At 43.0% G+C, this 13,712-nt stretch overlaps 1 protein-coding gene across 2 annotated transcripts in view; it reads left to right on the top strand.

Moving 5' to 3' along the window:
- LOC140396225 (protein bicaudal D homolog 1-like) overlaps window positions 1–13,712 on the top strand; it is a 322,819-nt gene that overhangs the window by 258,800 nt on the left and 50,307 nt on the right. The window contains exon 7 of one of the 2 annotated variants that reach the window (XM_072484545.1): window positions 4,339–13,016. In XM_072484545.1, the coding sequence (XP_072340646.1) occupies window positions 4,339–4,633 (295 nt within the window). In that variant the 3' untranslated portion in view covers window positions 4,634–13,016. Of the gene's footprint in view, window positions 1–4,338; window positions 13,017–13,712 lie in introns of those variants that run through there. The other variant, XM_072484546.1, reaches the window with a different exon arrangement.

The raw sequence follows: 13,712 nt of genomic DNA on the forward strand, positions 1-13,712 counted from the left end.
CTTGTGCCTTGGACAGACTTTGGAGAGTTACTCGCATGCCTGCCACAGTATTTATGCTCAGCTTGTTAAGTTAAATTCTGGTCCCTGGTGATTCCCAGAATGTTGATGGTGAAGATTCAATGTTAATGCCATTGATGATTAAGGGGTGGCTGGTTTGATTCTCCCTTGCTGGAGATAGTGACGCTCTGGCATGAGTGTTACTTGCCACATATTAGTCCAAAACGCTGTAATTTTCATGAAGTTGGACTAACAAAGAACAAAGAAAAGTACAGCACAGGAACAGGCCCTTCGGCCCTCCAAGCCTGTGCCGACTATGCTGCCCGTCTAAACTAAAATCTTCTACACTTCCCTCTAAAGAACAAAGAAGGACGTGCACTAAAACACTTTGTGTTACTAAGCTGAAATCTCATTCCCATGACTTTCCGAATGGTGAGCACTTGATCTCAGCAGTACTGTAACGCCCAAGTGTCTCCAGAGGGAAAGAGAAACAAGCAGATGCCAAATTACTCGTAATAGATTCCTTACACTCAGCTAAAAGCAATTTGGCAAAAATCTGTAGTGGGTAAATGCAAGTCTTAATTGCAGTTCCCGCTGGAGCATCAGCAGTGATGGGAAAGAGAGGAGCCATCATTTGACTTTTGCCTGAGGAATTGGGGGGTGGAGGGGTGGAATAAGCTTTTTTTTTTTCCTGAATTGCTTTCCATTGATCCATTACTTGAAATACTAGTATGGCTCATTTTTGGATAATGGCCAGCTTGGTGGGTTATTGGAACAGTGTCAGCGTCAAAACCAACATTTTCATGTCAGAATTGCATCTTGCTTTTTCCCCACCAAAGTTTGACAGATACTACTTTATTTGGACGTGAGGATGTCTGCTCCACAGCCCACTCCCACTCCTCCCCACCATTCCTTCAAAAGGTGCCATCAGAAATATCTTCAGGATGACAAAGGAATGGAAGTTATGTTACAGCTGTAAAGCGGCCTGGCTAGAACTAGTCTGTTTGACTACATTCAGTTCTGTACACCTCACTACAGGAAGAATATATTGGATTTGGAGTGGATACAGTGACACCTTTCACTTGAAAAGGGATTAGTGCAAGGGGCAGAGTTAACAGCTCTATATAATCCCCCTGGTTAAAAAGGGAGATGGAACAAATCAAGGGAATTATGGGTGATTAGATTAATGTCAGAGTTAGGAAGGTAATGGAATCCTTAATCAAAAGCATTTAGGACCTGAAAATATATTTGAGTAGTCAACATGAATTCCGAAAGGAAAGAGTCATGTCTGACCAAACTAGTTGACTTCTTTGAAGCAGTAATTAAAAGGGTAACTAAGAGTAACTCAGTTCGCACAATATATTTAGATCTTTAGAAAGTCTTTGATAAGGAAGGGGGGGCAATGGCATAGTGGTATTTTCCCTGGGCGAGTAATCCAGAGACCGGGTAATGTACTGGGAGCTGGATTCAAATCCTGCCGCTGCAGATAGTGAAATTTGAATTCAAAATTTAATGCTGACCATGAGACCATTGTCAATTGACCCATCAGGTTCACTAATGTCCTTTAGGGAAGGAATCTGCCGTTGCTGACCCCTACTGTTCTACATGTGACCCCAGACCCACAGCAATGTGGTTGACTCTTACCTGTCCCCTCAAGGACAATAAATGCTGGCCCAGCCAGCAATGCCCACGTCCCATGAACGAATAAAAACAAAGTACCACATAGTAGACTCAAGACTAAATCAGGGGCCTCGCAGCAGAATGGATATTAAACTGGATACAAAATGAAAAATAGAGAGTAGGTGCTTAAGGTGTTTATTTAGTCTGGCAATAAGTGGGGAAGTTGTTCCAAAAGCATTGGTATTAAGACCAGTATAAAGACTGGAATTTAAGTAAAGAGGAATTGGAAATACAATTTCAAAATTTGCAGACACTCCCAAATCGATGGTGTAATTATGAAAGAACGGTGTGACAAATTATAGGAAGACAACAATACCAACTTGCATTTCCAAAGCACCTCCGTAGTAACAACTCCCAAGGCACACGGAATTTAGAAAACAAGATGTGTTTGTTAAGCCACATAATTGGGCAAATGACCAAAATTTGGTCAAAGAAGTGAAAGAGGTTCAGTTCAGGTAGAGCATTAAAGGAGAAAGAGGGAGAGAGATGGAAATGGTTTCTGGAACTTCCAGAACATGGGGCCTAAGTATCAGCCTCCCCGAACATGCGCCGGAATGTGGCAACTAGGGGCTTTTCACAGTAACTTCATTTGAAGCCTACTTGTGACAAGCGATTTTCATTTCATTTCATTTCATTTCAAGTAACTGAAGGGATAGCCCCTGATAATTAAATTCATGTGAAACTAGAGGCTGTACCACTAGGGGAAGTTGGAGATAGCTAGATCCTGAGGTGTTTTAAACACAACGATGAACATGTCAAATTGGAGACCTTGATAAAACTAGGTTCTGCTGTAGACCAGGGAGGATGTTGTGATACGTGAGCAGAGCTTCTGTGGGATAGAACATGGCCGCAGAGTTATGAATGAGCTGACGTTTACAGGGGGTGAAGATGGGAGGCAGGTCTATCATTTAGCTCCTCCACCCATCCAATGCCAAATCACTGTAGGATTGGAGACACAGCAAAGGAGTTTTGGTTGAGGTGAAGTTGACAAGGCGGAGAACGGAATGCCGGTCAGGAGAGCATTGGAATGATCAAGTCTGAGGGAGACCAAAGTCATGGATGAGAAAGTTCAACCTGTGACAGTGCATGCAATCCTAAATTTGCTGCTGTTGAAATATTTCTGCAGCAATTTTTCCCCTCACTGATTTCTCATTGACTTTCAAATCCCTCAATGCGGTTGGATCACTCCTCTGTAAACTGGACAGGACCATGTACCTACAGCATTCTTTATTAACACAGAATCATTTGCCTCATGCTCCCATTTTTATTTACCCTCTCTACCAGGAGTAAAATATCTAGTCTCCACTCAGTACCATTTAGTACAGTCTTTTTGAGAAGAATCCTATGTAACCCTGACTTTGTCCTTGGTTGTTTATCCATTATTTATCACAAGTTAATCAATACCTGTCAGCAAGGCATTGTGAGTGACTTCATCAAATTACTGTAGTTTGCAGTCCAGTTCAGGGGAGTTAGTACCAAGGTTCCAACAAACCTTGTGGTTTATTGGGTTATATGACTCTTTATGCAAGGCATCGTCAGCCACAATGCTGTTCAAATAGATGTTCAATGGAAGTTCCTCTGATTGATTTACATGTTACTGAATTATACAGACTAGGAGCATTCCATCCTACGCTGTCTGAATGTGTCCATCTGTGGCAGGGGCATTGCGTGCCTGGTTAAAGAGGGGGAAAATCATCCAGGGTTCACACTGCTAATTATCATCCAGCAAATCCTGCTGGGAAGAATACACGCACTATGACCTCGGAGAATATGATCAGGTGTGACTCTGATCACTGTTCAAATTTCCAGCCAGCATTCAATGTCTGGAGTTAAACAGAGTTGTGAGATGCTGGAGGGCCATGTGCCAGCATTGGTTAGCAGCTTCCTGAGAGGAGGAGAGGAAATAGAAAATAAAAGGAGCAGCAATCACAATGTTACTTTTTCAGAAATTGTCATTAAAAGGAGTTTTAGCGTCTTGAAAAAAGTCTCTGTCAAAGCTTTTTGTTTTAATTTGCTTACAAGCACATGAAGCAATTACATAAATCTCATTAAAAATGCATTATGGCGTCACTTGTGCATGACATCATCTTAGCAAAAATGTCACCAGTAATAAAAGTTTTCTGAAGACTTTATCCTGCACTATTAAACCAGCAGGAAGAGCTGTTTTATATCAGACAGTTAAGAACTATGGCTGGTAAAGACTTACCTGGAGATGCATCCCACCCAAAATTAATTTTTTTTAAAAAACTGAGTTGCAGAAGGGGAGAGCCAAAAGCAGGTTAATGCTATCCGTATGTGAACAGGACTAATCCTACTGACATCATGCAGTGGAAAGAGTGTTAAAGGGGTCAGTTCATATCACTCCCTTGCAACCATTCTGCTGTTTACTATGAGTTGGGGTCTTGGTATTCAGTGACTCTTGTAAACATGAATGCTTAAAACAATCAATGGTTAGATGCATCAGGAGTTAAGTACTTGCTATTCATAATGCTTACTTCTGGAGTTCCTTCTACATTTTCACTGATAAATATTGTTCTGGTTCCTGGAGGACAACTGTAAAAAAAATAAAAATAAAATCAGGGTATGTCATGAGGGAAAAAGATAAAAGATTGATGAATAACGAGTACCTGATTCCCTGCTTTCCTCAAACATTTTCCTTAGGTGTGATGAATATGTGACACAACTGGATGACATGCAGCGGCAGCTGGCAGCGGCCGAGGATGAGAAGAAGACGCTGAACTCCCTGCTGCGTATGGCGATTCAGCAAAAACTGGCCCTTACGCAGCGGCTCGAGGACCTGGAGTTCGATCACGAGCAGTCTCGGCGCAGCAAAAGCAGGCCGGGGAGAAGTAAAATTGGCAGCCCTAAAGTAAGTGTGGAAGCGGTGGCAGGCAGCATGCCTATCCCAGCTGCTATAGACATTCTGACACTGCTTAGTCAAGGCCCACAGCAATGAGCAAGGGTCAGGCGGTTGACAGTGGTGCTTGTAGGATGGGACCATGCAGTGACACTGATCGGACAGTGCTAAAGAGTGTTTGATAGCCTACAACAAAACAAGAAATCTGCTGCATCATTCCCTTATAGGGGGGAGTAATTGCCCCCCCCCCCCCTTAAAAAAAAAAAAAAAATTTGGGCACATCCCCAGATTTGTGCCTTTATTTTACTTTTTCTTTAGTTGGAAAGGGGAGAATTTGAAAGGGGGAGTGACCTGGTCTGATTTCACTTTGCTTAACCTCAATTACCTCTACAGTTTCCACGTATTTGTGTTAAACAAATACTGTCATCAGGAAGTGGCTGCATAGTTGCTGTATTGAGCACCATTATTCCTCTGTTGGAGACCTTTTTGAAACCAGCTCCACCCGAAGGAAGAGCTTTTGCCCTCCTACCCACAGTTTGAGTGGCACATTGTTTGACAGTGGCCAGAGGGCTTCAATGGCAGTTGTCTGCAGAGATCGATGAGGCCCAGATTCAGGCACTTCTCCTGTTTCTAGAAGATGAATGACAAAGTGGGAAGCGTATGTAAAGGTAAGGAGGATAAATAAACATCTCTGAGGCAAAATGGTACTTTTGAGCAGTCCCAATGCCTTCTGTCCACCCCTAAAACTCACTTACCACCTTGAAGGATTTACTTGTCAGTAAATTATCCAAATTCCGCTGGGAGAGAATCATTGTCTGGGCTTTGGTTTCTCTGTGACGGTGCGAATGATGAGCTGTGGCCGGTGCACACGTCATCCTGGTTAAGGTAACATTTGATATTTCCTATTCTGAGCAGATGAAACGTACTCCGTTGTGGCTTATAGGTTGAATGACAGTCCCTGGCGATACTTGGTTTGAGGAACATATACAATCTTAAGTATTAACAAAGCCTTTCACGTGTCTTTAAGCCCGAAAGAATGATTTGGTAAGGTTAGTTGGATGCTGAAGTGCAATGCCGTGATTCCACTGGGGAGCTTAAAACTATGGTTAAAAACCACCAGTGGAGCCCTAGTAGTTTTTGAATGACTCTCGTAAGCTAGAGAAGAAATTGCAGCCTGTAGCACTGTAATCAGTTCATTTGATTTTGTGTAATTTTGTGTAAAGTATCCCTTGTGTGTTGGGCAGGTGCGTTTTTAAATGTTTCAGTATTTGGAGTCTGCCTTTTTGAATGTTGGAACTCAGCATGAGGGTAAATAGTATGAGGTATTTCCCAGTCCCACTGACCTGAGATCGGAAATTCCTGCCCAAGGTCAACGGACCTCTCAATGGTCTGTCAAATCTTCCTTCCCGCCTACGACAATTCCCGTGACGGGCAGTACCGGAATGTTTACCCCAGGAATACAAGCAAATAACAACAGCCGACAGCTTTAGTGAGGAGTCATAGCATTACACATTAGGCAGTGTAATTCCACAATGTTGTATGTTTAACTAACTTTGGTTAAAAAGTACATGCAGTACACATTAAACAGTGAGCAACATATATCATCATATTCTTGTGATAATGCCCTAAAACTAAAGAAAGCTCCCCAAATATCCCTTTAAGATTATTAATACAGATTGGCCACTAGAGGGCACTTGAAATTCTGATTTAATGCTATCCCAAATGATGAATGAAAACGATAGCAGCTATTCCAGGCTTCGTTAGACTTCATTTCATAACTGGTTTTAAGTCCTCATTCTTTCACAAAATGTATAAGACTGTTTTTCAGTACTATTTGCTTGGTTTTCTTCCAGACACACAGATCACATATGTGGAATACAGAATTGTAATGGCCATACTATCTAAATGCAGGGTTTGGGGGATTTTCTTTGGATACACCCTACACCCTAAAGGTCTGCTCCAACACTGCCGATCTAGTGACCAAGAAGAGCTCGTAGTCCGGCAGGCACTATCTGCTAGGGGGGGGGGGGACCAATTTGGGAGAATTGGCTTCCAATTTTTTAAAAGCCATGTTTTAAAAATAAGTCACAGCTGTAGTTGGTTAAGTTATTGCATCATTGAATTTTCCTGTATTTACCAATCTGGTAAATTATCTTTCAAGATGCTACCTGTGCAGAGCTGCCCATATCATTATTCTGGATTCCAGTTCCTTAATGTGCAGCACAACAATGTCAACACACTGGAATAGGTGCCCATTTGAAATAAAATGGGTTGTTACAAACCTGCATCTTTCAACTTTCCATTTTGATACCTCACAAAGAGAACGGATTTAAATGGGGAGTGTTTGAATTTATTCTGTTTTATAGAATATACTTTTAAATCATTAACTGATGATTTTAGTGCACAATATTTAACTCGGGCAAGATATTTGTATTAAAAGGCCCCCCCCAGCTTTGTCGAAAGTAACGTTTGGCTAACGTTTCCTTAATTTGTAAGCACATGAGCCATTGATATAAAACACATCATTGTATATGTGATAGATGTGGGCTCTATCTTGTGTCATTTTATGTATTATGTCTTTTCATTTGATATTCTAGCGAGGCCAGGTGTAGCAAACTGAAAATCGTTTTGATTGACTATTATTAGGAGCTGTTTCTTTTGTTTTTTGACCATGTATTTGTGTGGGTATGAGGAGGAGGTGGAACAAGTAGCCAGCCTGTGTGAAGACACAACTTGTTACATTGCAGTAGATGTTCTCTCTGTCTGTGCAACTTTGATTGCTCAATACCTACTGAACGATACCAAACAAACTGCAAATTCTTTATAGGAAAATGTATTTATCAGGAAACTGTATTTATCAAGAAACTGTCATGGGATGTGAACCTATATAAGTATTTACTGCCTGGTGCTATCTGAGGTGTGACTCTACTCATGGGGACTTCTGACACAACAGCTAGCATATTAGAATATCATCGATACATTGCCCATGGTTTTCCCCTCATTCGTGAAAACAGTTGGAAATGAAAGGCAAGGCACACATGATTTCCTGGTAGTTACCTACTACACGTTGGTAATTTTGGAGTCAAGAGAAATGTAAATTATGGGAGCATAGGGCTTGCAGGAGGATAAATGATAGGGAGAGGTGATCCCGAGAACGGATTTTAAACCAGGATAAAAATGTTAAATTGGAAGCAATGGAGGAGCAGAAACCAATGTAGGTTAGTGAGGAAGGTTTGATGGGTGAGTATAGAATAGAATAGAGGTTTGGATGAGTTCAAATGCCTGGAAGGTGAAGTAATCGGGTCTGGAAGGAGACTGTGCTCTTTTAGTGCAAAATAATAGTGAGCTGTGGATTACAGTTTATTTAGTTCTGCTGCATTATGGCACATTAATGGATCAATGCAATAAGATTATATTGATATAGTTCTTCAATTTAAGGTATTGCCAAGCTGATCTAGAATAATGAGTTATGCTGGATGTTATTGTGCTGATTGAGAGTAGCATCTTAGGCTATTAGCGTTAAGTTGCTTCAATTCGTACGTCAGAATTTTAGAGAAAATATTGCTGAATGCATTGTATAAGGGTATAAAATTTGCTCTTTTACATCCAGCCATTATTGAAATTGCACAGTTCAGCCACCCCCGGTGTTGATTTGGAGAAACAAATAAATTATCTATTAAAAAAGGCCTGGCCAAAAGAACAAATTTCAATCCAGGGTTTGGTGTTATTCCAAGCCCAGCTTTCAGAATGGTGACTATAGAAGGTTCCCCTGTCAGATCTGATTACTGTTGGCACACCTTAAAGCAACAACCCTTTACTCTTCCAAGTACTAGGTTTGTTGGCACAAATTCCCAAATCAACCGAATTAAACCACCGAGGCAGTGGGGTGATTTGAACTGATCCAGTTTGGAAAAGATTTCATAGTTCATTGCTGTTTTATTACAATGTGCTGTAAACTTACAGGCCAGTTACCAACATCAGGGGCTATCTGCCGGGTCCCTCAGCTCAAAAACAAATTTTCCCGCAAAGTTGCTGAAAGTGCAAACTGTAAGGGGGCAATTCTCTGATATGGAGACCAAGTGTTTGCGCCGTTGTGAACGCCGTCGTGTTTCATGACGGCGCAAACAGGGCCCGGGCACAACCTATTCTGGCCCCCACAGGGGGCCAGCACGGTGCTGGAGCAGTTCATGCCGCTGCAGCGTCCTTACGCGGCCCCAAATGGGCGTCACGCCAACCCGCGCATGCGCAGTCGGGGCAGCCCAATCCTGCGCATGTACAGTTGGGCCGCGCCATCCTGCGTATGCGCAGGGAACGTCTTACGTACGCCGGCCCCTCACCAACATGGCGGCGGTGTTCTGGGGCCGCGCGTGGAAGGAGATAGGCCCGGGGGGGGGGGGGGGAGAGAGAGGCCGGCCAGCCAATCGGTGGGCCCCGAATGCGGGCCAGACCCCATCGGAGGCCACCCCAGTGAAGGAGCCCTCTTCCCTCCCCCACAGGCCAGTCCCCCAGCATTCCCGCAGAGTTCCTGCCGGCAGCGACCAGGGGTGGAAGGCGCCGCCGGGAACCTGTCGAGTCGTAGCGGCCGCTCGGCCCATCCGGGCTGGAGAATTGCCGCTCGCCGGTTCTCCGAGCAGCCCGGTGCGAATCGGCGGCGCTGGATTCCGGGGGCTGGGAGAATCGCGTGCGGGGGTCAGAGCGGTGTGGCACGATTCCCCCTGCGCCCCGGCGATTCTCCCACCCGGCATGGGGGGGAGAATAACGCCCTATGTGTTTCAATATTTATTTTACAGCAAGACTAACGGCATTAAAAGGCACGTTCCCATCTGTTCAGTGATTTCTAACTGATTGGGACATTAACAGTGCAATCAACGGAGAAACCTAGAGGGCCGATTTACCGGCTGCGCCCCTCCAAACTCTGGATGACCTGCACACTTTGGATCCTGGAGAGGCCTCTTCCAGGATCCCTTCTAGTCGTCATCCCTTGTGAGACCTAACCAGATATCGTAAAATGTCGCCATCTGGATATTGCCCACAACGGGCAGGACCCAGACTTGCATGGTTAAGTGAGCTCAAAAGCCCACTTAACTATGTCTATGCTGGATCAAACAGCCAGCTGGCATCTATCGACCTCATCGAAGGGACCCCAGCCAGGTGCCCTTTAACCCTGGTCCCCACAAACAGGGATCAGGCATACCGCCACTTGTAGGGGTGTCTCCCAGGCAACCCGAGGCCCCTGGGTGTTTGGGTCGGGTCGCACACTGGCACTGTTGGTGCCACCTGGGCACCTCGGCACTGCCAAACTGGCACCCTGCTAGTGCCACTTGGGCACCCTGGCAGTGCTACCAAGATGCCAGCCTGCATTGCCAGTGTGCTCAGGTGACACTGTCAGGGTGCCAGGCAGGTAGTGCCAAGGTGTCCTGCTGGCATTTTGTCCATGCCGGAGATTGGGCCCAGGGGTGTCCTGCCCATGTGAGGTGGGGTGCAGGGTGCCCGAAGATCCCCTTACAGGTGAGTTGGGGAGGGTCCGGGGGTTGTATCAGGGGCTTGGGAGACAGGGGTGATGGCCTGAACTCTTCCTGCACTGAGAAGCTCTACTGATCTGAGCTTCTCGGTGCAGGAAATGACATTAAGTGCGGCCTTGGGGGGAGGGGGGGAGCAAAGCGCCGAGGGCTGAAATAACAACAAAGTGCCATTAGATAGCGGGTGTAACACCAGGGACAACACCGCTAACCCTGCCCAGAACGGACTCTGACTTTTTTTGATTAAATTGCTCCCAAGATCACTGCCAACATCTGGATTTTCAGATAGAATTGCGCATGTGCCAACTCCAGATGTTGCGGTCAGTTTCGGAGGAATAATTCAGGCTAATGCTGGCAAATTTGCAATCATTACTAAAGCAAAATCTAGACCAAAAATGTTCCAAAACAATTGACAGCCTGAAGAAACAATACTCCACATTTTTAATCTTCTGTGCCAGAGAGGTTGATCGGTAGTCATTAACGCTTATCATGTACTTAAATTTGGTAATTACTAGCACTAAATATCTGTGGCAGGGTTAGCTCATATCAACTGTGCTAATAAATCAATTTCACATTATTCAACCTGTTCTCACCATGTCAGTGGCAGAATAGTGCAACATCTGGAAACTGACTTGTAACCACACGTATCTGCCCCTTGCCTGAAGTTGCTGTACTATTTACGGAAAATAACAATGCACACCATTAGTCTCACTGTTATTTCGACAGCAAAATCTGGGCCATTGTTTTATTAAGTATATGTAAGAATATTGACTGTCTGCCTTAGTCAAACTTACTTTGATCTTGCCCGGCCTGAGTTAGAATGTTGGGCGAGACAATCTGAGGGGGAAAAAAAATTCAGATGAAGAACTAGGAGCGGAGGGGCAATCCGATGCTGATTGTCACTCCAAGGAAGTTCAGGCCCGATAATTTGTTGGAAAAAGATCGCGCATCAGAATGCTGCTGGATAGCTGCTGTAATCCCTACATTTAAGAAAGGGAATCGACCATGCCCGGAGAAATATAGGCCAGTCAGTTTAACATCACTTCTAGGGAAAATAATGGAATCCCCACTAAAGGAGAGAATAAAAGAACATCTGGAAAAGAAAGTGCAAGGCAGGAGCGATTATTACAGAAAGAGTGGTGATGCAAGGTGACAGGAGATGGTGATGGGACAAATGCACAAACAAAAAATTGGATTTAGAGGAGATGTATCCCATGTAAATGGGGATGACGGAATTATCACCAACACTAACATCTGAAATAATGGGGCTGGAAATAATTGAGCTCAGTGTTGTCCAGAATCTAATTGAAAGTTGAAAGGCTGTTCCTTGGGCTTACCTTGGGTTCCAATAGAACGGTGAAGGTGACTGAGTGCTGAGAGGTCAGCGTGGCAGTGAGGGGGAGAACTATAATTGCAGATGGTTGTTATTAATTACCAATCAAACACTCTTGCCCAGAAACTAAATAATTATAAGTGTGGGCTCTTATTTCTCCTGGCTGCGAATAGTGTTGGAAGATTTTAATGTCAAGCTCCACAATATTTTTTTCTGACTTTTCCTTTCTTGCTCTTTTTCCCTACCGTGGCCCAATCTTTCTTTCCCCTCTCTGAACCTGATTTGTCATTGAATTTACCAACTCATATTCACCCTGTCTCTCAGTCCTTTATCTGTTTAGTTCTCAATCCTTTCATTTTTTGGTTGAGGAGATATCTTTTCTCCTCGCTGTACCATATCAGCATTCATTTACCAGCAACACTGTGGCAAAATATTTTAAGCAAAATGTGCAGTTGTAAGTTTGATTAATGGATCTATTGTGGGATACCTTACTGCAGCAAAATATGTTGTTGACTGCAGAGTAAATGTAATTTAGTGCATTTGATGTTAATTTTGTACAGCTAGCAAGTTCACAGTCTGTTGTCTTTCATAGGTTACCAATGACATCTCTTCATAAGTCATATGATATCATCTGGTTTGAGCTTGTTCAGACTAGAACACTGCGCAATTTGAAATACATCTTTAAACCTCTGTGTGAACTGAAAACTATTTTTCGGATGGTGCTGCACTTCTGTTAATTATGAACCTAAATTATTATCGGTGAACTTGCCTGAAACACTGTGTTTCACCGTTAGCCCAATATTACTGGATGGTATATCTTAAAGCACCACTGTCTGACCTTCATATATGGTAATCCTGTTATACAGTGCTGGTTTTCATCCAACAGAATTTTACAGACTGTTAATTCCTTCTATAAACCAAGCTTGTTAAATCATAGAGATGTGCTTTCAAGGAGTTGGGAATATTGAGCCAGCCCTGTATTTGGGGATTTGTATGCATAATTCTTGAAAATGAAATGAAAATCTTGATGAATGATATTCCGGTTAATCTGAGAGCATGCTCCTCGCTGACTGAAATTTTGCCCTGGGCGGCTAAAAATATGCCATTCACAATACACAATTATCGCAAATAAGATGAGGTTAAATGATGTGATGTTAGTCCAGATCTAAAAAAAAATTATTCTCTCTTCAAAATCATGTAATTTAAAAAAAAAAACTTCCCTCATCACTGAAAATTAGGAGGAATATTATTTGCATGGGGCTGACAGTCACAATTGGATCTTCTCATAAAAAGCAAAACTGCCTTTGTGGTGGCATTCAGTGGCCAATCATGAATCTCCCCGTTGTGATGGTATCTGAAAGGCATAATTCTTTATTTTAATAGTGAGTACGTTCCAGAATATTTGAGGCAAAGTTCCTGTCAGCTGCATATGTCTCTTCGCCTGATGTACCATGCAAACAAATCATTCATCTTCAATAGTGTTCCTTCGATGCAATTTAACATGAAGCCTTTGAACTGTTGTATATCACTTTTGTAAATTAAAATGTAAATAGTAGGTGTTCAACTCTCTGTTAAATGTTGTTCTATGTACTGCTTTAATGAAATCTAACAATATATCATTAGACTTCAATGTTTGTTTGTTTGTTAACTTTCTGCTAATTACTAACATCATTTACCAAACATTTCCAGAGGGATTTAGTGAGGATAAACCTTGAACTTTCTTTACCATGTTCAATGATTACCTTACCCAAAACCCTGTATATTGGAAAGGTGATGTCCAACTTACAGAGTATGTGAGACCTAGGATGTGACGAGTTGAATGCCAGTCAGATTTTTCTGTTGTTTTTTTACGTTGCAAAGCCTGATTTACCCACACCAAAAACTCCCCCGGCTCACCTTTTTGTGGAAGTTGTTTTACCATTAGACAGGTAAGTACAGCTAGTCATTGGTAGGCTTGTCTAAACAGCAGGACACTGTGTTGCTTGCAACATTGACCCTTCAACTGAAAGTTCAGTGAACGTAATAACGAAATTGTTAATAAGAAGCCCATGCCTCAGTTTCTTCCATTCACTAACTATTGGTGTATGAGAGGGCAGACGATCCTGCACATTTGTGTTCTTGTCAGTGGGAGGACAGCAGAGCAGGCAGGTAACTCCTTAAGTGAGTTAGCCACAAAATCACAATTCCAAGTTTAAAATAGTACCACACCAAAGCATTGATTAAAATAATGAATATAACATGAAAATATAATTAATGGAGAGACGTTTGAGATCTTGTCCATGGTTGCATGTAAGCTGATTTGTTAACACTGTAGAATAGTTTATTG

Source organism: Scyliorhinus torazame, chromosome 19, assembly GCF_047496885.1.
Source record: "Scyliorhinus torazame isolate Kashiwa2021f chromosome 19, sScyTor2.1, whole genome shotgun sequence".
Lineage (NCBI taxonomy): Eukaryota > Metazoa > Chordata > Chondrichthyes > Carcharhiniformes > Scyliorhinidae > Scyliorhinus > Scyliorhinus torazame.